Source organism: Mus musculus, chromosome 19, assembly GCF_000001635.26.
Source record: "Mus musculus strain C57BL/6J chromosome 19, GRCm38.p6 C57BL/6J".
Classification (NCBI taxonomy): domain Eukaryota; kingdom Metazoa; phylum Chordata; class Mammalia; order Rodentia; family Muridae; genus Mus; species Mus musculus.
In genome coordinates this window covers 11,139,282-11,166,063 of record NC_000085.6, presented here as the reverse complement: position 1 = coordinate 11,166,063, position 26,782 = coordinate 11,139,282, and the positions used below count along the sequence as shown (strand labels likewise).

Genomic DNA, 26,782 nt, shown 5'->3' with positions numbered 1-26,782 from the left:
CATATCATAAATGACTCTCAGCCTCATAGACATGACTGTCAAATTTGGGTTCTTTAATACCTACCATTTAGGACTAGATTACATAGAGCAGTAGCCTTTTGTCGGGGTTAATTTATTTGTTGATTGGTTGTTTGACAGTTCCATGCATTTATATAATGAATTTTAATTGTCTTTCACCCCCACAACTCCTCTCATCTTCCTCTGGGTCCCTTCTCAAGTCCACCTCCAGCCTCCATCTCTTCTTTTGGCATACTGCCCACTATGTTTAGAGTTTCTTGTCCCAGAGTGGATGACGGACTTGTGCAATCTAATTTCTGAAAATGGAAAGTCCACAGAGCAAGTGTGACCTCGATTTTGCAGAGAGAGGAACAGAAGATACATCTTGCCCAAACACCACCAGATCCAGGGTTCCAACAACATCCTTCCTTCTAGAGTTTAGAACTTTGATTTTTGAGGAGACTCACAATAGAAAGACTTGCTTCTTCTACTGGAAAACAGTTGGTAGTATTTGCTTGGTGGGGAAGTCTATGGAGCAGGGAATCAGCCATAGCTGGGCTCAAGGACTGCAGATTAATAGCTAGAGTATGCCCAACACTGGTCAGTAAAGGATGTCCGCACTAGAGCTCCTCCTGCTGGCCCCAAACCCTAACCGCATCTACCTCTCGCGGGCATGAAGGCTGGATGGAACCTTCAAGGGCCAGTGGAACTAACTTCTGCGTGGCCCTCCTCACGTGGCACCCTTCACCACGGTTGCTCTGAGACACAACCGCAGCTGCGCTGGATCCGCAAGAGGTAATGAGGGGCACATGAAGGTGGCAGATGCCTGCCTGCAGGAAAGCCAGGGCAGAAAGATCTGGACCTAAAAGCAACCCTTTCAGGATTATCCTATTCTAACCTTGGGGTTGTGACAGAGTATGGATCCATGACCCTTGAACAGACCACATTAAGGACAGGCATTGGACACTGCTTCCTGGAGAGCTTCAATTGTATCCTGGCTTCTTTTTTCTCCCCAGTACAACCCTCCAGGTGATTCTTGTCACTTAGAAGAGCCTTTGAAGTTTATTACATTTTTTTGTAAGTCATCGCATAACGGGTAAGTTTTTAATTGTCATAATGGGCAATTTTTAATTCAAGAATCTTCTAAAATGCTTTCCTCTGTGCCTTAGTGTATTTTCTCCTTGTCAAATATCAATGGGCCATTATCGTGGCAACTGAAACCTTCAAAGTCCGTGACTTATATGAGGAAAAGGAAAAGTTTGTTTTGAAAGATCTAAAGACAATGCCTTGAATTTTTTTCTTTTTTTATTTATTAGATATTTTCTTTATATACATTTCAAATGCTATCCCGAAAGTTTCCTATACCCTCCCCCCACGCCCTGCTTCCCTACCCACCCACTCCTGCTTCTTGGCCCTGACATTCCCATACAACTACATATAGTGATTGAAGGGAACCAGAAAAGATTAGTGAGACTTTAGAGGCTGGGTGGGGTTGGGGAGCTGTTTCTTGGGAATGGAGGTAGAGATTATCAAAGCCAAATCTAACTAGAAAGCCACTCAAAGCAAATGTATTAACCTTGGACTGAAAAAACATAAATTATCTCTTATTTGTTTTAGTAAAATTAATGTATATAATATAATATATAAGTGTTTACATGATGTATAGGCAGCCAGGCTTCCAAGAAAATGGAACTAAGAAGTTGAAAGTGGTCAGAAGATGATAAGTTCTGTTTTTTCGTCTGTCTCTGATTTTCTCCGGGTGCCCTTCTTCCCACACATGCAAAGTTTCATGCTCTACGGTTCTGTACATTAGAACAGATAGAATCTAATAATGTCCTGGCTTCTTGCTTTTACATCTTCTGCAGCCTCACCAAATGGTTTCGATATCCACCTTTGTTCAGACCAGCTAGAATAAAGAAGAGTTTTCATGAGCATTAAATATAGAGGCTGAGGGGGGAGTTATGATTCATACAAACTAGGAACCATCACCCTCCCTGCCCATGCTAGAAATGACGAGTTATCCTTGTCTTGCCTACTGAACATCCCCTCTGGTTATCTTGTTCACTAACTTAAGAAACCTGCCTATACTCTAGAATACTATTTCTATTTTCCAGCCTCCTCTGCATCTAACATAAGCATGTGACACAGATCCTTCTAGTCAGGCACACACACCCCACCCCCAAACAGACTTAAACTTAGACAACACTGATGGGTGGGTACCAGGGTAGATCAAATCTACCAAGGGTCTAAATTTCCTGATGCAGCAATGTGGGCATATGAGCAGGTGCTCAAGGAATTGATGTGATCGGAGCAGTTATCACTTAGTACTTAGCGTAGTCTAACTTAAATCTGATCCGTGAGCAAAACTTTTTGAGAGGTAAATATTAGTTTTGTCAGAATACTACTAGTCTCTGGTGCAAAAGAACCTGTCAGAGGGCAACCAAGTATCTTTAAAAAAAAAATGAATGACAGCTGTAGAGTAGGGTCCCCCTCAGGCTTAGGAATCTTACCCAAGAGAATAACAATAATTATTAACTGATTTAATTTATGTTGTTTTTCTCCCCATTTTTCCCAGGAGAGGAACTTATCCTCACATCCCTCCATTATATCTTGATGAATATGCCACAGAATCGTTTGTGGATAAAAAAGGAACTGAGAGTCTTGGGGGTAAGAACAAAATGCTGCTCAAGTAAGTCCTCAGTGAGAGGGTTCCCACTCCTTATTACACGAGGTAGAAGATATATACCACCTCTGTTTCCACTATCAACTCCTCAAATGGAGGTAAATCGATTACAGTGGCTTGCGAAGGCGACATGGCATCAAAATATATACAGAGTCTAGAAATGGAGGAGAAATAGTCTTTTTTTTTTACCATCTATCAATGTTTTTAACCCTAAGATGATGACATGTCCTAAAAGAGGTGAGCAAATTGTCAGTACATCCAGAAGGATCTTCGGACTCCAGAGCTCTATGAGCAATGGTTGGCTTCTATCACAGACACACTGCTGTTTGCCCTGGCAATCCCATCCACCACACCCTTTGGGAGTATGATTTTGTATCATCTACTCACACTGCTGAATGATAGAGCCAGATTAAGAGTTAAACACAAGAGATTAAAAATTAAGTGAAGCTGGGCAGTGGTGGCGCACGCCTTTAATCCCAGCACTCAGGAGGCAGAGGCAGGCAGATTTCTAAGTTCGAGGCCAGCCTGATCTACAGAGTGAGTTCCAGGACAGCCAGGGCTACACAGAGAAACCCTGTCTCAAAAAAAAAAATTAAGTGAGAAAAATCCTAACAATCAACACACACACAAGCACAGGATGCTTAGAAAATAAGTAAGTTAAACAAAGTCACAAGATTCAAGATAAATTGTGTTTTTATAAGATAATAATGAACATGAAGATGTCAATCCCTAAAGGAAAAAAATTACATATATTAAAGAAACCATATATAGAACTTGTGGTTTGAAACTGACTAAATACAAATGAAAAATTCAACTTAGATTACATCAATAAAAAGACATGTTTATAGATTGCAAAGCTCAACATAGTAAAGATGTTAGCACTCCCTACACTAGCATATGGGTTTGACAAAATTCCTATTAAAATCTTAGCAATATCTTGTATATAGCTATAAATCAACAAAGATTATGTGGGAAGGAGAAGGAACAAAAACAGCTATATCAAGGTAGGACAAAGCACACTAGTTGATTTTTAAGACTCTGCCTACAGTCATCAAGATTATGTGATACTGTTTAAATATAAGAAAAACACAGAGAAATAGAGAAGAAGGCATAGTCCAGAACTAGACTCCACTGGTATGGCCAACTGATTTTGGGAATAGAAATTGTCTTTGTTTTTGAAAAGGGGTCTATATAGCCCAGGGAGGCCTCAAACTACTAATCCTGCTTCCTAGGTCCACTGAGGACCATTTTGGGTATGAACCACCCTGGTTCAGTCCGTTGATTTTTTTTTTCATAAGAAATGTTCAATGGACAGTTTTACATAGGAATAACACATAGAAACCAAGTATAAATAGAAACAATAAGCCTTAATAGACTCCCAACCTTTTGAGAAATTAGATGAATGCTTAAGAAGCTACTGCTCCCCCACTAAAACCAATGCCAGGATGAAAACTAAGGCAGAGTGAACAACTGATTCAGAGCAGCCAGAAGCAAGTTGTAACATGTTGCCCAGGAAGAAAAGTCCCAGGACAAGTGTATCTTCCCATGGAGTTGAGCAGTCAATGCTTCCCACTTTCCAGAACTGAAAGCGGCTTGAACTAGCTTCATCTCTGTGCTGTTATAAAATGTCCTGGGGGCAAAAAACAACTTTGAGACGGGGTTTATTCAGCTAACAATTCTAGGTCACAGCTAAGGCAGGAACGTGAAATGACTTAGCATATCCCCAATGAAGAGCAAAAAGAAAATAATTGCATGCGTGCCCAACTCTTCTACGTCAGGGGGAGAGTGCTGCCCACACCAACTAATGTAATCAAAACAGGCTCCCACAGACATGCCCACAAGCCAACCTGATCTACGCAGTCCCCCCTGAGGCTCTCTCAACAGATGATTCCAGGTATGTCAGGTTGAAAAAAACTAATACAAGGAAAGTATAAATATGACCATGCTGCTAATACCAAATAAGGTTTGTCGTAATACACTAGCAGCTTGACAGCACACCTGTCAACCAAGTGGAAACAAAAAGAACTATACAAAGAACCAACCAAAACAGGAGCTGGTTCTTTGAGAAAATCAACAAGATAGATAAAACCCTAGCCAGACTAATTAGAGGACACAGTGACAGTATCCTAATTAACAAAATCAGAAATGAAAAAGGAAATATAACAACAGAATCTGAGGAAAGCCAAAAAAAATCATCAGATCCTACTATAAAAGCCTATAGTCAACAAAACTGGAAAACCTGGATGAAATGAACAATTTTCTAGACAGATACCAGGTACCAAAGTTAAATCAGGATCAGCTTAAGGATCTAAACAGTCCTATATCCCCTATATGCACTCACTGATAAGTGGATGTTATTCCAGAAGTTCAGAATCCTTCTTAGAAGGGAGAACAAAATACCCATGGAAAGAGTTACAGAGACAAATTTCAGACCAGAGACTGAAGGAACAACCTTCCAGAGACTGCCCCACTTGGGGATCCATCCCATAAACAACCACCAAACCCAGATACTATGGCAGATGCCAACAAGAGCCTGCTGACAGGAGCCTGATATAGCTGTCTCCTGAGGGCCTCTGCCAGTGCCTGGCACATACAGAAGTGGATGCTCAGAATCATCCATTGGATGGAGCACAAGGTCCCCAATGAAGGAGCTGGAGAAAGTACCCAAGGAGCTGAAGGGGTCTGAAGCTCCATAAGAGGAACATCAGTATGAACTAACCAGTACCCCCAGAGCTCCTTGGAACTAAACCACCAAAGAAAACACATGGTGGAACTTGTGGGTCTAGATGTATATGTGTAGCAGAGGATGGCCTAGTCAGTTATCAATGGGAGGAGAAGTCCTAGGTCCTGTAAAGGTTCTATGCCCCAGTATAGGGGAATGCCAGGACTGGGAAAGGGAATGGGTGGGTTGGGTAGCAGGGGGAAGGGATATGGGATTTTTGGAGTGGAAACCAGGAAAGGGGATAACATTTGAAATGTAATAAAAGAAATATCTAATAAAAATATATATGTAAAAGATTTGTCAAAATAGATCCATTGCTCTTTGTTTCAAAAGTCAGCAAAAAATATAAAGAGACATTTCACTGAATAAGATAGAAGGCAAACAAGCATATAGAAAGACACTTGACATCATTAACACTTGTCACTGGAGACTGAGGACGGGATTATGAGCTAACACTCTGCATGTACTAAAGCAAACAGTGGCAGAGCCAAATGCTGGCAATGATGCAGATACTCTGATCCTCCCTTAACACTGATGGTGAGAATATTTTTTAAAAAGGTACTGACATTGTAAATTATATTCTAGCAAACTTCTTAATAAAAAACATCCAGCTTCTATTAGACAAAAAACAAAAACAAAACAAAACAAAACAAAAAAAACTATGCTCCTGGACATTTATCCTGGAGAACTGAAAACTTGTCTACATAGCAGTTTACAATTACTTACACACAGTCTCCATCTTCAAATGCCAATCAGATGAATATTTGAGCCAGATAGAATCACAGATACCCAAAAGATGGCCTAGTCGGCCATCAATGGAAAGAGAGGCCCATTGGACACGCAGACTTTGTGTGCCCCGGTACAGGGGAACGCCAGGGCCAAAGGGGGGGAGTGGGTGGGTAGGGGAGTGGGGGTGGGTGGGTAAGGGGGACTTTTGGTATAGCATTGGAAATGTAAATGAGCTAAATACCTAATAAAAAATGGAAAAAAAAAAAAGAATCACAGATACCATATACTGCTATAAAAAGAAGAATAAATCACACAAAGGTACTTCAGCTTGTTGAGTCTCCATGCTGTCACCCTGAAAAGGCCAGCCTCAAAGGGTGTATTTGAAACCATGTCTTTTGTCCAACGCTCTGGAAATGGTGTATTGTATGAGAAACAGAGGACTGACTGATTACCAGGAGTTAGGAATGTCAGTGGTCAAGTTACAAGAAAAGGTAGAAACTGGAACATTTCTGTAGCAACAGATTTGTCTTGATTGTGCTTGATAAAACATGACAAAATGACCTAGGACTATATCGAGCATCGTATCCCAGCCAATGACCCCGTTCTAAAGTTCTGTAAACTGTCACTACTGTGGTACACCATCACCTTTCTTCTTCATTCCAATGTTTGTCTTGAAGTGTGTTCCTTCTTAAGAGTTAGCTGGAATGGCAACAAAGAATGGCATCTTTTCCTTTCAGACCATACAGCTAATGACAAGCCTGATTATACAGAGCCTAGGATACTTCTGGACATACCTGTTCTTTTCTCAAAGTATTGTATTTGGACTGGGAAGCAATTATCCTCCTATCATAGGAACTTCAGGATACACACTTTGGGCCTCCTTGCTTGTGAGTAACTTCATCTCTGATAGTAACTACTATATGTATTTCTTACATTTCATAGATTTTGATCCAAGGACTGTGCCACAGAGAACACAATCCTTGTTCACTAGGAAACCATTCCCACATCGACCTGAAAAAGGACAATAGCGATGTATTTTTTTAAACCCTTAGTTTATTACCTGCAATGTTCTTTCATAATAATATTCTACATTTGTTGAATATTTAGCCAATCTGTGCAGATTTTGTCTGCTGGATCTGGAATCTGAGGGCCTGAAAGAATGGGGTGGACTATAGTTGGATGTTGCAGACAACTTTACTTTGGTTTCAGCGTACTCTTATATACAATTAAAACATAGAAAGCAATAGTCCTAGGAAGGTTGACTTCAGGAAAACACGTAAATAAACATCCATAAGCACAAACTAAATATTAATAGAGCTACCCTTTCCCAGAACTTTCTCAGAGCAGACCAATTTGAATGCAATTACCTGGCTTATACTATGGACTATATTTGGGAAGGCACGAAAGCAAGGAAAAGGCCATACCCAGGTTCAGGCTACACTGACCAGATTGGGTTCTATAGCTATGTTGTGCCATTCAACAAGAATAAACATGTCTTGTAAATTGAATGTAAATATTTGTCAGCACAAAGTTATGTCAGAACAGTCCAGGAAACACGATGTGCCTGAGGTTAAAAAGCCCTGTGCCGCTCTTCGTCTCTTCGTCTCTTCGTCTTTTCGTCTCTTCGTTTCTTCGTCTCTTTCTCTTCATCTTTTCCTCTGCTCTCTTCCTCTGCTCTCTTCCTCTGCTCTCTGCCTCTCTCCCTCTCTGCCCCTCTCTCTGCCTCTCTCTCTGCGTCTCTCTCTCACTTCCTCTCTGCCTCTCTCTGCCGCGCTCTTCCTCTCTTGCTCCTGAAGATGTAAGCAATAAAGCTTTTGCCGCAGAAGGAAAAAAAAAAAAAAAAAAAAAAAAAGCCCTGTGCCTTTCCGTCTGGAGCCTTTCTCACCGCTACCCAAGGCATTGTTCACCATGTATTGTTCTTTGGACAGAGTTCCAACACATCCCTCTTTTTGTACTTTTTTTAAATTTTAGAACATTGATTTTTGTTTGGAGCCATCAATACCCTAAGAGAAGCACAAAAAATATAAGCACAACACTAGATGCAAGAATGTGCACAGGATGTTTTGTCACCAGGACTAAGGATCCATGCCTTGTACAGCATCAGCAGCACCTTCTGCTATTCCTTGTCCTGAAATTCCAGGCAACTGCTTAGAAAATATCTGAAATTCTTCATCCTGGTAGCTGGTGGTCTACTTCTTTATATTAAATAGGACAGCACAATGGCCATCTGTAGGGCTGAGCATCCTGAAAATTCTGGAAACTCAAGTAATATGTTCCAGCATTATGGTAAATTTAAAAACTTACAGTAAATAAGATAATAGCAAGAATATCTTGGGGAATCATTCCCCATTTTTTTTAAAGTTGTTTCATAAGGGTGGAATGTGTACATTCTACAGATGTTTGATCTGGTGGGTTATAAGGGATTTGAGTGTTATGTTGAATTTGCCATTCATAACAGAATTTCTTAAAATTTCAACTAGTATAAGCAGGACCATTATGTTTTTTTAACTGTGTGGAAATACCCATAACAGCAAATTCTGCAGTAAGATAGAAATAAGAGCTTTGGAGAGTGTAATTTATCTAACTTTGAATGTTGAATAGTTAATATTTTATCATGTTTTACAGTCTGACCATTCATATATAAATTGTTATATGACTATCTTTGCTTGGGAAACAATGGTTAGCAACAGGAGCACCCAAGACCTCAGAGTCACTGACATAAACAGGAATGTTATTCTCTTCCCACTTAACAAAGTAAAGTACAGGAGGATAGAATACACAAGCTCAGTGTGTCTCAGCAGTAACAGATCCATTCCACAACAACAGCATAGCAACAGCAGTTCTGTAGCCACACCCTCCCCTCCCTCAAGATTCTGTCAGCTCTTTTCCTTCAGTCACTGATTCCTTCATCTGAGTCCTTTTTGGTAGAGAGGCTCTGTCCTTTGGGTATGATGTTTCTGTGGCTGCATCCTCTTCCTTTCTTTCAGGTGTAGCCTCTACAGATGCTTTGAAATCTCTTAGTCTATCTTCTACAGATGGAGTGGGTCTTTCAGATATCCAAACCAGCTTTTCAGCACCCTGAGATCAAAAGACAAACACAGCCTCAGCTCCAGTGAATTAATGGAGCAGGGCCATTCAATTAGCCACACTGTAACATCTCTCCAAAGACCATGACCCTGGCTTAATGGGGGAAGGGGGTATCAAAATGTTCTGCAGCAATAGGTCAAACCCTGCCCAAAATTTTTTAAAAATTTAAGTATGCCTTCCAGTTTCCATTTGCACCCCATAGCTAACCCTGTGCCACAGCTCTCCATACTCAAATCCTGTCCGGAGAGAGCTGGTCTCCCAGGAGTGCTAACACACCTAAGGTCACAGCTTTCTGTATCCAAATCCCATCCAGAGAGAGCTGGTCTCCCAGGACTGCTGACACACCTATGATCACAGGCTAACAGGCTCACAGGAGGGACAAGCTACAGTCACAGACAGCAAGACCAGCTAACACCAGAGATAACCAGATGGTGAGAGGCAAGGGCAAGAACATAAGCAACAGAAACCAAGGCTACTTGGCATCATCAGAAACCAGTTCTCTCACCACAGCAAGCCCTGGATCCACAACACACCAGAAAAGCAAGATTATGATTTAGAATCACATCTCATGATCATGATTGAGGACTTTAAGAAGGACATAAATAACTCACTTAAAGAAATGCAGGAGAACACAGGTATACAGGTAGAAGCCCTTAAAGAGGAAACACAAAAATCACTTAAGGAAATACAGAAAAATGCAACCAATCAGGTGAAGGAATTGAACAAAACCATCAATGATCTAAAAATGGAAATAGAAACAATTTTAAAATCACAAAGGGAGACAACCCTGGAGATAGGAAACCTAGGAAAGATCTCAGGAGTCATAAATGCAAGAATCATCAACAAAATACAAGAGAGAGAAAACAGAATCTCAAGTGCAGAAGATACCATAGAAAACATTGACAGAACAGTCAAAGAAAATGCAAAATGCAAAAAGCTAACCCAAAGCATCCAGGATATCCAGAACACAATGAGAAAACCAAATCTAAGGATAATAGGTATAGAAGAGAGCAAAGATTCCCAACTCAAAGGGCCAGTAAATATCTTCAAAAAATTATAGAAGAAAACTTCCCTAACCTAAAGAAAGAGATGCCCATAAACATACAAGAAGCCTACATAAACCCCCAAATAGATTAGACCAGAAAGCCGGACAGTGGTGGCACACGCCTTTAATCCCAGCACTTGGAAGGCAGAGGCAGGCAGATTTCTGAGTTCGAGGCCAGCCTAGTCTACAAAGTGAGTTCAGGGACAGCCAGGGCTATACAGAGAAACCCTGTCTTGAAAAATCAAAAATAAAAATTTTGGACCAGAAAATAAATTCCTCCCATTACATAAAAATCAGAACACCAAATGCACACACACACAAAAAGAAAGAATATGAAGGGCAGTAAGGGGGAAAGGTCAAGTAACATATAAAGGCAGACCTATCAGAATTACACTACACTTCACAACTCTAAAGGCCAGAAGATTCTGGGCAGATGTCACATAGACCTAGGCTACTATACCCAACAAAACTCTCAGTTAACATGGATGGAGAAAACCAAGATATTCCATGATAAAACCAAATTTACACAATATCTTTCCACAAATCCAGACCTACAAAGGATAATAGACAGAAAACTCCAACACAAGAAGGGAAACTACACCCTAGAAAAAGCAAGAAAGTAATCTTCTTTCAACAAACATGAAAAAGATAGCAACAAAAACATAAAAATAACATCAAAAATAACAGGAAGCAACATCACTATTACTTAATATCTCTTAACATCAATGGACTCAACTACCCAATATAAAGACATAAACTAAAAGACTAGATACATAAACAAGACTTAGTGTTTTGCTGCATACAGGAAACACACCTCAGTGACAAAGACAGACACTACCTCAGAGTAAAAGGCTGGAAAAAATGATCCCAAGAAACAAGCTGGAGAACCCATTCTAATATTGAATAAAATTGACTTCCAACCAAAAGTTATCCAAAAAAGATAAAGAAGGACACTTCATATTCATCAAAGGAGAAATATATGAAGATGAAATCTCAATTCTGAACATCTATGCTCCAAATTCAAGGGCACTCACATTCATAAAAGAAACTTTATTAAAGCTCAAAGAACACATTGCATCTCACACAATATTAGTGGGAGACTTCAACACCCCACTCTCAGAATGACAGATCATGGAAACAGAAACTAAACAGAGGTACAGTGAAACTTAACAGAAGTTATGAAGCAAATGGATTTAGCAGATGTCTATAGAACATTTCATCCTAAAACAAAAGAATATGCCTTCTTCTCAGTACCTCAAGACACCTTCTCCAAAATTTACCATAAAATTGGTCACAAAACAGGTCTCAACAGATACAAGAAGACTGACATAATCCCATGCATCCTATCAGATCACCATGGACTAAGGCTGGTCTTCAATAACAATAAAAGCAACAGAAAGTCCATATGGAAGATGAACAACTCTTTACTCAATGATAACTTGGTCAGGGAAGAAATAAAGAAATTAAAGACTTTTAAATTTTAATGAAAATGAAGCCACGATATACTCAAACTTATGGGACACAATGAAAGCAGTGCTAAGAGGCAAACTCATAGCTCTGAGTGCCTCCAAAAAGAAACTGGAGAAAGCATACACTAGCAGCTTAACAGCACACCTGAAAGCTCTGGAACAAAAAGAAGCAAATAAACTCAAGAGGGGTAGACAGCAGGAAATATTCAAATTCAGGGCTGAAATCAACCATGTAGAAACAAAGAGAACTATACAAAGAATCAGCAAAATCAAGAGCTAGTTCTTTGAGAAAATCAACATGATAGATAAACCTTTAGACTAACCAGAAGGCACAGAGACAGTAACCAAATTAACAAAATCAGAAATGAAAAGGGAGATATAACAACAGAAACCAAGTAAATTAAAAAAAAATCATCAGATTCTACTACAAAAGACTATGCTCAACAAAACTAGAAAATCTGGATTAAATGGACAATTTTCTAGACAAATATCAGGTACCAAAGTTAAATCAGGATAATATAAACCATCTAAACAGTCCCATAACCACTAAAGAAATAGAAGCAGTCATTAAGTATCCAAAAAAAAAAAAAAAAAAAGCCCAGGACCAGATGGTTTTAGTGTAGAATTATATCAAACCTTCAAAGAAGACCTAATGCCAATATTCTTCAAACTATTCCACAAAATAGAAGCAGAAGGAACACTACGTACTCCATTCTATGAAGCCACAGTTATGCTTATACCTAAACCACACAAAAACTCAACAATGAAAGAGAACTTCAGACCAATTTCCCTTATGAATATTGATTTAAAAAATACTCAATACAATTCTTGCAAACCGAATCCAAGAACACATCAAAATGATCATTCATCATGATCAAGTAGGCTTCATCCCAGGGATGAAGCAATGGTTCAATATAAGGAATTCCACTATACAAACAAACTCAAATGAAAAAAAAACACATGATCATCTCATTAGATGCTGAAAAAGCATTTGACAAAATTCAATACCCCTTCATATTAAAAGTCTTGGAAAGATCAGGATTTCAAGGCCCATACCCAAACATAGTAAAAGCAATATACAGCAAACCAGTAACCAACATCAAAATAAATGGAGAAGCAATCACACTAAAATCAGGGATATAGTACCTAGCCAGAGCAATTAGACAACATAAGGAGGTTAAAGGGATACAAATTGGAAAGGAAGAAGTCAAAATATCACTATTTGCAGATGATATGATAGTATACTTAAGTGACCCCAAAAACTCCACTAGAGAACTCCTAAACCTGATAAACAACTTCAGTAAAGTGGCTAGATATAAAATTAACTCAAACAAATCCGTAGCCTTCCTCTACTCAAAGGATAAATAGACTGAGAAAGAAATTAGAGAAATGGTACCCTTCACAATAATCACAAATAATATAAAATATCTTGGTGTGACTCTAACCAAGCAAGTGAAAGATCTGTATGAAAAGAACTTCAAGTCTCTGAAGAAAGAAATCAAGACAATCTCAGAAGATTTAAAGATTTCCCATGCTCATAGATTGACAGGATTAATATACTAAAAAAGGCCATTTACCAAAAGTAATCTACAGATTCAATGCAATCCCCATCAAAATTCCAACTTCACAGAGTTAGAGCAATTTCAAATTCATTTGGAATAACCAAAAACCCAGGATAATGAGAAAACTATTCTCAGCAATACTGGTGTAATCACCATCCCTGATCTCAAGCTGTATTACAGAGCAATAGTGATAAAAACTGTGTGGTACTGGTACAGAGATAGGCAGGTAGATCAATGGACTAGAATGGAAGACCCAGAAATAAAGCCATATACTTATGGTCACTTGATCTTTGACAAAGGAGCTAAAACCATCCAGTGGGAAAAAAGACAACATTTTCAACAAATGGTGTTTGTTCAACTTGCAGTTGGCTTGTAGAAGAGTGTGAATTGATCCATTCTTATCTCCTTGTACAAAGCTCAAGTCTTAGTGGATCAAGGACCTCCACATAAAACCAGATACACTGAATCTAGTAGAAGAGAAAGTGGGGAAGAACCTTGAACACATGGACACAGGGGAAATTTTCCTGAACAGAAAACCAATGGATTATGCTCTAAAATCAAGAATCGTGTGCCCATATCTTCAAGGCTTTTCCTTGAAGATATGGGCACAGGAGAAAAATTCCTGAACAGAACAGCAATGGCTTGTGCTGTAAGATCGAGAATTGACAAATGGGACCTAATGAAACTCCAAAGTTTCTGCAAGGCAAAAGACACTGTCTATAAGACAAAAAGACCACCAACAGACTGGGAAAGGATCTTTACCTATCCTAAATCAGATAGGGGACTAATATCCAACATATATAAAGAACTCAAGAAGGTGGACCTCAGAAAATCAAATAACCCCCTTAAAAAATGGGGCTCAGAACTGAACAAAGAATTCTCACCTGAGGAATACCGAATGGCAGAGAAGCACCTGAAAAAATGTTCAACATCCTTAATCATCAGGGAAATGCAAATCAAAACAACCCTGAGATTCCACCTCACACCAGTGAGAATGGCTAAGATCAAAAATTCAGGTGACAGCAGATGCTGGCGAGGATGTGGAGAAAGAGGAACACTCCTCCATTGTTGGTGGGATTGCAGGCTTGTACAACCACTCTGGAAATCAGTCTGGCGGTTCCTCAGAAAATTGGACATAGTACTACCGGAGGATCCAGCAATACCTCTCCTGGGCATATATCCAGAAGAAGCCCCAACTGGTAAGAAGGACACATGCTCCACTATGTTCATAGCAGCCTTATTTATAATAGCCAGAAACTGGAAAGAACCCAGATGCCCCTCAACAGAGGAATGGATACAGAAAATGTGGTACATCTACACAATGGAGTACTACTCAGCTATTAAAAAGAATGAATTTATGAAATTCCTAGCCAAATGGATGGACCTGGAGAGCATCATCCTGAGTGAGGTAACACAATCACAAAGGAACTCACACAATATGTACTCACTGATAAGTGGATACTAGCCCAAAACCTAGGATACCCACGATATAAGATACAATTTCCTAAACACATGAAACTCAAGAAAAATGAAGACTGAAGTGTGGACACTATGCCTCTCCTTAGAAGTGGGAACAAAACACCCATGGAAGGAGTTACAGAAACAAAGTTTGGAGCTGAGATGAAAGGATGGACCATGTAGAGACTGCCATATCCAGGGATCCACCCCATAATCAGCATCCAAACGCTGACACCATTGCATATACTAGCAAGATTTTATCGAAAGGACCCAGATGTAGCTGTCTCTTGTGAGACTATGCCGGGGCCTAGCAAACACAGAAGTGGATGCTCACAGTCAGCTAATGGATGGATCACAGGGCTCCCAATGGAGGAGCTAGAGAAAGTACCCAAGGAGCTAAAGGGATCTTCAACCCTATAGGTGGATCAACATTATGAACTAACCAGTACCCCGGAGCTCTTGACTCTAGCTGCATATGTATCAAAAGATGGCCTAGTCGGCCATCACTGGAAAGAGAGGCCCATTGGACACGCAGACTTTGTGTGCCCCGGTACAGGGGAACGCCAGGGCCAAAGGGGGGGAGTGGGTGGGTAGGGGAGTGGGGGTGGGTGGGTAAGGGGGACTTTTGGTATAGCATTGGAAATGTAAATGAGCTAAATACCTAATAAAAAATGGAAAAAAAAAATAAAAAAAAAAAAAAAAAAAAAAAAAAGAATCGACAAATGAGACCTCATAAAATTACAAAGCTTCTGTAAGGCAAAGGACGCTGTCAATAGGACAAAACAGCAACCAAAAGATCAGGAAAAGATCTTTACCAACCCTACATCTGATATAGGGCTAATACCAAATATATATGAAGAACTCAAGAAGTTAGACTCCAGAGAACCAAATACCCCTATTTAAAAATGGGGTACAGAGCTAAACAAAGAATTTTCAACTAAGGAATATCAAATGGTTGAGAAGCACCTAAAGAAATGTTCAACATCCTTAGTCATCAGGGAAATGCAAATCAACATGAGCCTGAGATTCCACCTCACACTAGTCAGAATGGCTAAAATCAAAAACTCGGGTGACAACAGATGCTGATGAGGTTGTGGAGAAAGAGGAACACTCCTCCATTGCTGGTGGGATTGCAAGCTTGTACAACCACTCTGGAAATCAGTCTGGCAGTTCCTCAGAAAATTGGAAATAGTACTAGCTGAGGACCCAGCTATACCACTCCTGGGCATATACCTAGAAGATGCTCCAACATATAAGGACACATGCTCCACTATGTTCATAGCATCCTTATTTATAATAGCCAGAAGCTGGAAAGAACCCAGATGTCCCTCAACAGAGAAATGTATACAGAAAATGTAATACATTTACACAATGGAGTACTACTCAGCTATTAAAGACAATGAATTTATGAAATTCTTAGGCAAATGAATGGAACTAGAAAATATTGTCCTGAGTGAGGTAAGCAAGTCACAAAAAGAACACACATGGTATGCACTCAATGATAAGTAGATATTAGGCAAAAAGCTCAGAAAACCCAAGATACAACTCACAGACCATATGAAGCTCAAGAAAAAGGAAGACCAGAGTGTGGATGCTTCAGTCCTTCTTAGAAGGGGGAACAAAATACTCACAGAAGGTAGAGGGTGGGAGGGACTTGGGAGAAGAAATAATGGTGGAGGGGGGAAGTGGGCAGGATCAGGTATGGGAGGAGACTGGGATGGTCGACAGAGGGTCAGGAAATTGAACAGAGGTGTGTAGCAATGGGGAATGGGGAACTGGGGGTAGCCACCAGAAAACTCCAGATACCAAGAAAGCAAGAGACTCCCAGGACCCAACAGGTATGACATTAGCTGAAACACCTAACACAGGGGAGGGAGAACCTGTAGAGACCATATCCAGAGGTTAGGCAAGGCCACCCGTTGAGGTATGGGGCCACCCACTCATCTCCAAATTTTTAACCCAGAATTGTTCCTGCTAAAGGAAATAAAGGTACAAACCGTGGAGCCGAGACTGAAGGAAAGGCCATCCAGAGACTGCCTTAACTTAGCACCCATCCCATATACAGACACCAAATCCAGATTCTATTGCTGATGCCAAGAAATGCTTGCTGACAGGAGCCTGATATAGCTGTCTACTGAAATGCTCTGCCAGAGCCTGACAAATACAGAAGCAGATGCTTGCAGCCAACCATTGGACTGAGCACAGGGACCCCAGTGGAAGAGCTATGGAAAAGATTGAAGGAGCTGAAGGAGTTTGCAACCCCATAGGAAGAACAACAATATCAACCAACCAGACCCCCCAAGGCTCGCAGGGACTAAACCACCAACCAAAGAGTACACATGGAAGGACCCATGGCTCCAGCTGCATATGTAGCAGAGGATGGCCTTATTTGGCATCAACGGGAGTAAAGGCACTTGATCCTCTTAAGGTTTAATGCCCCAATGTAGGGGAATTCCAGGGCGGCGAGGTGGGAGTGGGTGGGTAGGTGGGAGAGCACCCTCATAGACACAGGGGAAAGGGGGATGGAATAGGGGGCTGTTGAGGGGAAGCCAGGAAAGGGGATAACATTTGAAATGTAAAAAAATAAAATATCCAATAAAAATTTTTGAATATTATAGTATATAAAATATTGTTTTAGGCATACTACCATACTCCAGCTCCTTTATTTTAAAATAATATTGAATTTGTCCATTGGTTCTCTCCACAGAAGGTTGACCCTGAGGACCATATGGAATGCCATATAATGGGTTATATCAAACTGTTGGCAAAATTCCTGAAAAGGCTTGGCCTTGCATGTAGGAACATTGTTAGTTTTTAAATATCTTACAGAGGCATTAAATAGCAGAAGCAGTATTAAGCTACCCAAAGTATTTAACAAAAAAATTATAATAATAATTTTATGAGAAATGCTCATTTAAAGAGTTACTCCAATTTTTACTTTTGTAAACAAATATTTTAACATTTTATTAATTTTTCATAGAAGACAGAGTATCATTCAAGTAATGTACAATAAAAGCAGGGAAACAGCTCTTCAGCTCTTTTATGGCAACAGAACAAACTTTGACGTGTTGTGCTACTTACTTGAGCATGCAAAGGCCCAATATCAGCACGGATGCAGATGTAATCACTAACACTCCTTTCTTTCGAAAGGGATGGAAGGCAGTCTAGCATTGCAGCCTTAGCATTCTCACATGTCAGTTGCATAGCAATAAGAATTTCTACCTTTCATCTGTCATAAAACAACTAACCACCTGTAAAAGTTGAAAAAAACATCTCAACGTGGCTTGTATCAGGATCTTCTCTAATTTTAGAAAGTTCCTTTGTCTTTTTTTCCAGAATCTGGTAACTTGTGCCAAGTGTCCTCATTCCCAGAAACAAAGGCACTCCTCTTGGGAGTGGCAGCACACCTCCCTTCTCCCATTTGTTCCAGTCATCATTACAGTCCTCAGATGGATGTAATATTTCAGGCGGGGCAGCAGACAGCCAGGAGCACACATCCTCAGTGGGAGCCAACATTTCTATTTCCATTTTGTTCTATTTGGACCCTTCTGCCCTTGTACTGGAACCTTTTAACTTGTAAAACAAACGTCTTGTGTCTCATTATCTAGCTCATATTCATGTAAATAATGTCATAGCCTTTTCTAAATCCTTTGGCTCATCACCATTTACTGTTTGTACAATACAGACCAATAACCAAGTCACCCAGAATTACATTGGAATACTCTCTCCTTGTCTATAGACTTTCACTATATTTTCTTTAATTTGACTCCACCCTCTGGGATCCTGACTGCCCTATTCAGGAACCAAGGATTGTGTTGTTATTAAGTCCCAAATTCTTGTAGCTGGGCTGGAGACAATGTAGCACTATTCTTTTTTCTTTAAAAAAATTTTTAAATGATGTATTGACTCAATATATGGTGCTGATTTCCCTACTTTTGGCCCCATGTTAATCCCTGCTTACCTCCCCTTGCAGGATTCCTTGTGTCCTTGGGTAGCTTTTTACTCAGGTCCTGTTCAGGCACCAGTTACCAACTTTTCAGCCAACCTGTGCAACTCTTGTCTGCTGGACCTGGGATCTGAGGACATAAAAGAATGGAGCAACTACAGTCTACATTGTTAAAGGGACATTTGATACTATTTTTTTCTACCCATATTACTGTTTCATAATAAGAGTCTACACTGTAAAAGGACTATTTGATACATTTTCAGCCATGATAAGAAACACAAGGAGCATTTATGGAAGACAAAGTCTGTTGGGTGCAAATCAGTTATGCAAGTGAGATGCTAAAGTCATTTCAAGGTGTCCCTGGATTCCATTCCTACTATAATTGTAACATTAGTATCTCGAACCTTCATAGCTTTTATCTTTATAAATATAAATCTTGAATTACTTCTTGGGTTGTTTTCTTAGTAGTCTCACTAAGGAACTAATATACTAGCCCTCGTGTTATAGCATTCTAAAATTATCTTGAATTTATGTATAGACATAATTACTGGGCAATAACAAATGTGGTCTTTGCTTCCAGTTTAGCCTATCAGGAAGTTTATCAATAATACTACAGAAGAGGCCTTCAAATCATACGGTAAGTCAGAAGACTTAGAGATCGGTTCTGGAAAATTTTGGCAGTAAAAGAATGAAATTTTCAAAGAATATATAATTTTTTAAAAAAGAAAAGTCAATGAGGAATTCTCTGAGTCATTAGGTATTTCCCCAGAAGCCACTGGGAGTGGGGAGAATTTAAGGTTTGAGAAGCATAACATTACTTCAAAGAAAAATAATGTGATTGTGCCACCTCGGACAATGAAAGTACAGAAACAGTACTATTGCCATATATGAATGTTCAAACAAGTTTCATGATGATAAAGACCATTATTTCTTTTTTTAATATTTTTTATTATTACGTATTTTCCTCAATTACATTTAGAATGCTATCCCAAAAGTTCCCCATACCCACCCATTCCCATTTTTTGGCCCTGGTGTTCCCCTGTACTGGGGCATATAAAGTTTGCAAGTCCAATGGGCCTCTCTTTCCAGTGATGGCCGACTAGGCCATCTTTTGATACATATGCAGCTAGAGTCAAGAGCTCCAGAGTACTGGTTAGTTCATAATGTTGTTGCACCTACAAGGTTGCAGATCTCTTTAGCTCCTTGGATACTTTCTCTAGCTCCTCCATTAGGGGCCCTGTGCTCCATCCAATAGCTGACTGTGAGCATCTACTTAGGTGTTTGCTAGGCCCCGGCCTAGTCTCACAAGAGACAGCTATATCAGGGTCCTTTCAGCAAAATCTTGCTAGTGTATGCAATGGTGTCATCGTTTGGAGGCTAATTATGGGATGGATCTCTTAAATCAGATAGGGGACTAATATCCAATATATATAAAGAACTCAAGAAGGTAGACTCCAGAAAATCAAATAACCCCATTAAAAAATGGGGCTCAGAGCTAAAAAAGAATTCTCACCTGAGGAATACCAAATGGCTGAGAAGCACCTGAAAAAATGCTCAGCATCCTTAATCATCAGAGAAATGCAAATCAAAACATTATTTCTTTTTTATAACAATAATTTACTTTAATTCTTAGAACAAAGAGCACTGCCTAGTAGGGCTGCCTTGTCAGGCCTCAGTGAGAAAGGAGGACCACTATTTCTTAAAGCTTTCCAAACCTAAACTTCAAACTAAGAAAGCAGGGCCAGGGATACGGCTCACTTTCTGGGCAAACGAAAGGACCTGAATTCAGATCCCACATCTGTGGTGCATTGTCTTGATTACTAATTGATGTAAAAGGATGCAGCCTACTGAGGGTGGTGCCATGCCTAGGCAAGTGTGTCCGGGCTGTGTAAGAAAGCTAGCTGAGCAAGCCAGAGGGAGCAAGCCAGTAAGTGATGTTTCTCCATGGTTCCTGCCTCAATGTTTCTACTTCGAGTTCTATCTTGAGTTTCCTCTATAATGGACTGTAAACTGATATAAACCCTTTCTTTCCCTAAATTGCTTTTGGTCATGGTATTCATCACAGCAACAGAAAGCAATCTGAAACAGTCAGTAACAGTGTACATGTGCACTATGCCAAAAAATTCATTTAACAGGACATCAGAGTTGTTATTTAAAGTAGTGAGTCAAGGGGGGAAAAGATACAAAGAGCTTTGAGACTAGAGAGTCCGACTATGTGCTTCATCCACAGCCATCAGAAACATGCTAAGACATCCTACAACATCCAAAGAAGTCTAGATCCATCAAAAAATCCAGAATAAATTAGTAAGATTTATCAGTGTTACAGAACATAAGTTTCCTGTAAGGGAAAAAAATTAACTGGGTGTCTGTGTAATTTGTTACACTTACCTAGTAAGGGAATTCACATTGTTCTGAATATTGAACCCTTGCAAATAAAGCTGCTATGAATACCAATAAGTCTTGATACAGACATATTCCTTGTTCCTCTTATATATGGATACTTTTCATTTTCTAAAGAAACTACCCAAGTATTTCCAAAGTATTTATTGCCTATTGCATTTCTGTATCACCCACACCCCCACCAAATAGAGGCCAAACAAGTGTTCTTGTTTGTTGTATTCAGATAACTTTGCCCAGCAAAACTTGTTCTATAAACACCCCTTCTCCAAGTGGCCTTATAATACAGTTGCTGGTTAACGCTCTTTTTTAAAAAAAAATAAAAATGATGATCCTGTAAACATCTCTTTTCCATGTAACTAAAGCTTCAGCGAGTGTTTTGAATTCTAGTTACAAAGAACCATATAATAATGTTGGTCTTTTAGGGCATAAAGTTTTAATTTGGTTGTCTTTCCTTTTATCTGGTAATATTTTTGTTTATGGTTTTAAACTTTCACACACATATACAATATATTTCCATCATATATAACCCCTACTAATTCTCTCTGATTCCTCCTGGGACACTCCTCTTAATCCATCTCCCTCCCAAATTCATGTTGTTGTTGGTTGGTTGTTGTTGTTTACCCTGAACCCAATATGTATATAGGTGTGGAGTTATCCACTGGGGTGTTGGCAACCTGCCAGAAGCCACGTCCCCAAAAGAAAGTGACTGTCATTCTCTCCTCCTCAACTAGGGGTAAAGCCTGGGACTCCCTGCTCCCAGGTTTGGAATTCTGACTAACTTGATCTACAGGCAACCACAGCTGCTATGAGTTGATAAATGTGACATATGTGTCATATCTAGAAGGCAACAGTTCTCATCTCTCCATATACTCTAACTCTTACAGTTTTCAAGATGTCTCCTATGTGCCCTAAGTAGGAAGAAGTCCATAGAGGCAACCCATCAATGGCTGAGAACTCAGTCATTTATTTTCAACATTTTTACCACTTTTGAGTCTCTGCATTAACCATTAATCACTACAAAAAACTTCTCTGACCAAAGTTGCAATCAGCACTAATCTAGGTGTGTAAACATAAAGAGTTAGAAGGCAACTTGACAACATGACTATTTAATAAAAGAAAAAACAACAGAGTCCTCTCTATGGCCTATGATATCCCCAGCTGTGAGCTTCAGATGAGGTTTACAATACCAGACTTGGAATCCATCATGTGGAATGGGCCTCAAAATCAATTAGAAATCAGTTAGCTATCCCCATAACAGTCAAACCACTATTGTACCAGTGGCACAACTTGCCTGCCAGGTTGGTATTATAGCATGCCAAGTTCAGTGTTGGGTAAGACCCCTGATATCTTTAATCCACTAATGCACATAGAATAACACCATCCAGCACTATGAAAGTTATCCTGTAGGGAGACAGTTTCCTGGGCAATTTGAGATAGAATTCTTCATAGCCTTCATTGGTTGTCTTTCTATAAGGAAAACCTTTTCAAATGAATAAAAGAAATGACATCAATGAACACCACATGACAATTTACATTGAGATGGTTTGTTCTTTGAGATAAGTTTCAGAATCTAGTGATTTGAATTAACGTACTCGTTTTCTAGCTTTATTAACTTGAAAGAAAATGTTGCGAATATGGACAAGGAAATTAAATATAAAGAATATTCTTCTTGGGCTGGAGAAATGGCTCAGTGGTTGGAGGACTGACTGCTCTTCTGGAGGTTCTGGGTTCGGGTCCTGGCAACCACATGATGGCTTCCAATCATCTGTACTGAGATCTGATGCCTTCTTCTGGTGTATCTGAGGACAGCTACAAGTGTACTTATATATAAATAAATCTTTTTTTAAAAGAATATTCTTTTCACTAGGGACATTAAATGATAAATCACCTCTCTAGCATGGTAAGTGGATAAAGTGCAATTGTTTAGCAATGTTATAAAGCATGCATTGTCTGGAGTATGTAGCCTGACAAGCATGTGGGCTGGAGAATGACCTCCAACAGAAATCTAGCTAGATAGCACCTGTATTCCCAAGACAATTAAATCTTGTCTTCCTGCTGTCTAACAACCCTAGAAACTTACTGGAACATTAGCTTTCTGGTAATATAAAGCCGTGTAACGTGGTAAGTTTCTCCACATCATGGATACATTTTTATGTTCCATTTGCATTTAACATGCATTCCATTTTTCCCAATAGTCTAAAAAACATCTAATGCAGAGACCATTTCTTTCCAGTCTCTTTATCTACTAACTCAGCACAAAATAGGCATTCAATCAGTTACCTGTAGAGAGAGAAATATATTCATGTCCTAGCAAAAGTTTTATTATTCCCCCCACCCCAGAAAAAAAAAATGATCCTACTAGGAGCCTCACTTCTCTGCAGTTCTAACAACCTTTTAGTGATCTCACTAATCCAGAAAGATTAGAATTTCTATAATCCTACAAGAATACACTTGCCAGGAATAAATATGGAATAGTTTCAATTGCTGGACAATACTTTTTAATCTGTTCTAGCTGATCTGGACCATGACAATGAATATCCTAAGCATCTTCGCAACACTAGTTGGTTTGTTTTTAACAACAGTCGAAATGATAGTGACTTCAAGTGTATATTCTACCCTGTGGCAATATGTAAGTATGGGGTTTCTGAGAGAATTTCATCATGATTTTAGAATTGTGACTTTAGTTCCTCTGTGAGGATCAAAGTACTTATTAGTCAAGACAACAAGATTCTTCTCATCAGTTTAATCTGGGACATTTCTACCAACTGTCAGTGTGCTGCAAGCTCCATACTATATTCCAAAGCCTCAGGTAATCAAGTAAAGTCTTACAAATATTAGTACAGACATTTTATTGATGAAGCATTATAGTCAACCCTAGCTGCTCCTTGTTGCTATGATATTCTTGTGATTGACAGTTCATTTCTTGTTAGGTATCTACATCTCTAAGATCAATTTTCCCAAGATTTTAAAAGATCAAATTTATTAGAGTAAGACTTTACTCTTCCACAAATGAAATGGCATCCATGTGGATTTATCTTAGCTATAGACTTATGGTCAATGCAAGTCCCATAGTCTACACAGTAAAGCTTATCTTTGCAATAGATGTAGCTTGGAAAGATCATATGACCCAGCGACTTAGTGGGCTACCAAAACAAACAAACAAACAAACAAACATGAAGTTGGGAGGGAAATTTCAGGTTGACACAAGAGGAGCTGGAGGGAGAAATGGGACTATATATTATTATATTTTATTGTATACATATGAGAAACTCTCAAAAATAAGGAAAAATTAAGTAAAGACTATTTTTTTTTCTTTTTTGGATACAGAAGAGTGGCAGGGTGCTTACAGAATATCTGTTCCTGTTCAGCATGTTGGAGTTGTTCATGGCATCCATAGTAACTGAGTGGACCTATAGAGCAAGACAAATAGAATAAAACAGTGAGTCTAGCATTCCTCCTCCCATGAACAGAAGCTACTAACCTCTGTGGTGTACCCTGTTCAGATAAGTTAGAATTGAGCATCAGTAGCGTCCTCTCTAAACTGTGACTAGAGGTAGGGGGGAACATTTTGCTAAACCATTCTTGTACTAAACAGCTTTGTATAACTGAAGCTAAATAAGTCTCCTTACATGAAGTGAGTTGGGGCTGAGGGTGTAGCTTAGCAATAGAGGACTTATGTAGAATTGGTATGTTTCTCAGTTTGATAACCAGATGAAGCACATAAAAAGAAGCTGGGGATAGAGTGTGGTGGTAGAACCTCGGATGCTGGGTTTTAGACTCAGCGCTACTTGACTGGCCCTAGTTCCCACTATTCACTTCCACAAACACTGTACCCCAGCTTCACCACCTGCCTCTTCCTCCATAAATACACCTGGTTTAGTTTACCACCTTAATTCATAGAAGGAATTCCTTAAGTAATCTCTGTCTGTAATTAATGTGATAAAAATTAAGATGAGAGGAGACAATATCAGATAAAAATTTTCCTTAGATTTCACACTTTCCCTTGCCTCAGCGGCTGCCTCTGCATTTGTACAGCAAATTTCATTTCCTTTGAAGAACATGTGGATGGCATGTGCTGCTCCAGAGGAATGAGAGTACTTATAGCTAGCTCACTATTTGCCTTTCAATAAATTTTCCTTAGCTGAAGTAGTGAAATAGGGCGTTGAAATTCATGTAAAAGTCTAATGCTCATAAACTTTAAACACATACAGCTGAGACTAGAGAGATGGCTCAGTGATTAAGAGCACTTGTCTCTCTTCCAGAGGGCCCAAGTCTAAGTTCCAGAACCCACACAGTGGCTCACAGTCATTCATAACTCCAGTTCCAGGGAATCCAACATCTCTGTCTGTCTGTCTCTCTGTCTCTCTCTGGTTTTTTGTTTTGTTTTTCGAGACAGGGTTTCTCTGTGTAGCCCTGGCTGACAGGATTTCTCTGTGTAGCCCTGGCTGACCTGGAACTCACTTTGTAGACCAGGCTGGCCTCGAACTCAGAAATCTGCCTGCCTCTGCCTCCCTAGTGCTGGGATTAAAGATGTGTGCCACCATCGCCCGGCTTCCAACAACTCTCTTATGGCTTCTGTAGGAACCAGAAACATGCACCAGGCATGGTGCATATATGTACATGCAAGCAAAACATGCATGCACATATATAAATCTTTTTTTAAGTGTATAGTGTCTAGTTAAACACAAAACCACAAAACTCGTAATTCTCTCAACAAAGGAACAAGAGAAAGAACATCAGTTGAAATGGTTTTTTACTTATACCAAATAGAATTTAAATGGTGAGGAGCAGAATAAATAGGAGAGGAAAAGAGAGGACAGGCAGAGGGAAGGAAAATAAATAGCAGAAGAGAAGGAGAAAAATGACTTAAAAACAATATGAAAAAATAAAACAAGACATGGTTTGGGAAATATATCTCAGCTGAAGCCCTTGCTAGCAGGAATGAGGTCATGGGTTCCAGGACCAACACAAAAGAGAAAAAAACAGCTCATGATCTTATTTATTTAAGACTTAATAATAAGTCTATTCTTGTTAGAATTATTTTTAAATGCTGCTAAAATTATGTAGTTCTTTATCTTAGCTCACATTAATAAGCAATTTCCTATCACCCAACTTAACCTCAGGTTGACTGGTATTATCGATGTTGCCCTTTTCCTTAGTGTTAAGAGGAGTATCACGGCCTCAGTCAAGGAGTTGATGAGTGAAGAACTTTGTTCAAGAGACACCTTGGAAAGTGGTATTTTATCAAGTCTTCCTCAGCATTTCATCTCCTGCATTTCATTAATAAAAACTGATAGCAATGAATATGTTTATTTTTCCATGTGGGAAATTTATCATGAATTTATTTCATTGTCATAAATTAATCTGAGGCTGAATCTGGTCAGCCTAAGTTAAAGGGTTCTTCTAAGCCCAAGAATCACATGAATGGGCACAGATTTTTCTAGCATGGACTTTACACCTAATGCTGATAAGGTGAAGTAATGCTGCCTTGAAATGATTTCATATTGAAAAGAAAAATAAGCCACCCCATCATCAATGAGACAGACTAGCTCTAAACATTAGACATCTTTCTAACCAGCTATTGTCAAAAGATGCATAAATTATCTATAGTGTGGAATGTATCACTAGATATATCTTTATGCAACTGAGACTACACAATGGAATGTCCACAGAACTTTCTTACT

The 26,782-nt window shown here is 39.4% G+C and overlaps 1 protein-coding gene across 5 annotated transcripts; it reads left to right on the top strand.

The window, feature by feature from the left end:
• The first annotated feature begins 440 nt into the window (after positions 1-440).
• On the top strand, positions 441-26,402 carry Ms4a19 (membrane-spanning 4-domains, subfamily A, member 19). 5 transcript variants are annotated; one of them, XM_030251071.1, is made up of 8 exons: positions 441-792; positions 1,014-1,093; positions 2,573-2,664; positions 6,869-7,018; positions 19,279-19,335; positions 23,611-23,727; positions 24,426-24,537; positions 26,258-26,402. In XM_030251071.1, exons 3-7 carry the CDS (start codon positions 2,611-2,613, stop codon positions 24,531-24,533), a joined length of 486 nt encoding a protein of 161 aa, XP_030106931.1. In that variant the 5' UTR covers positions 441-792; positions 1,014-1,093; positions 2,573-2,610; the 3' UTR covers positions 24,534-24,537; positions 26,258-26,402. The 5 variants fall into 5 exon arrangements, with proteins under 5 accessions (XP_030106931.1, XP_030106932.1, XP_011245638.1 ...); XM_030251072.1 differs by having other exon boundaries at positions 26,222-26,402; NM_001370777.1 differs by having other exon boundaries at positions 734-792; positions 1,014-1,074.
• Positions 26,403-26,782: the final 380 nt, after the last annotated feature.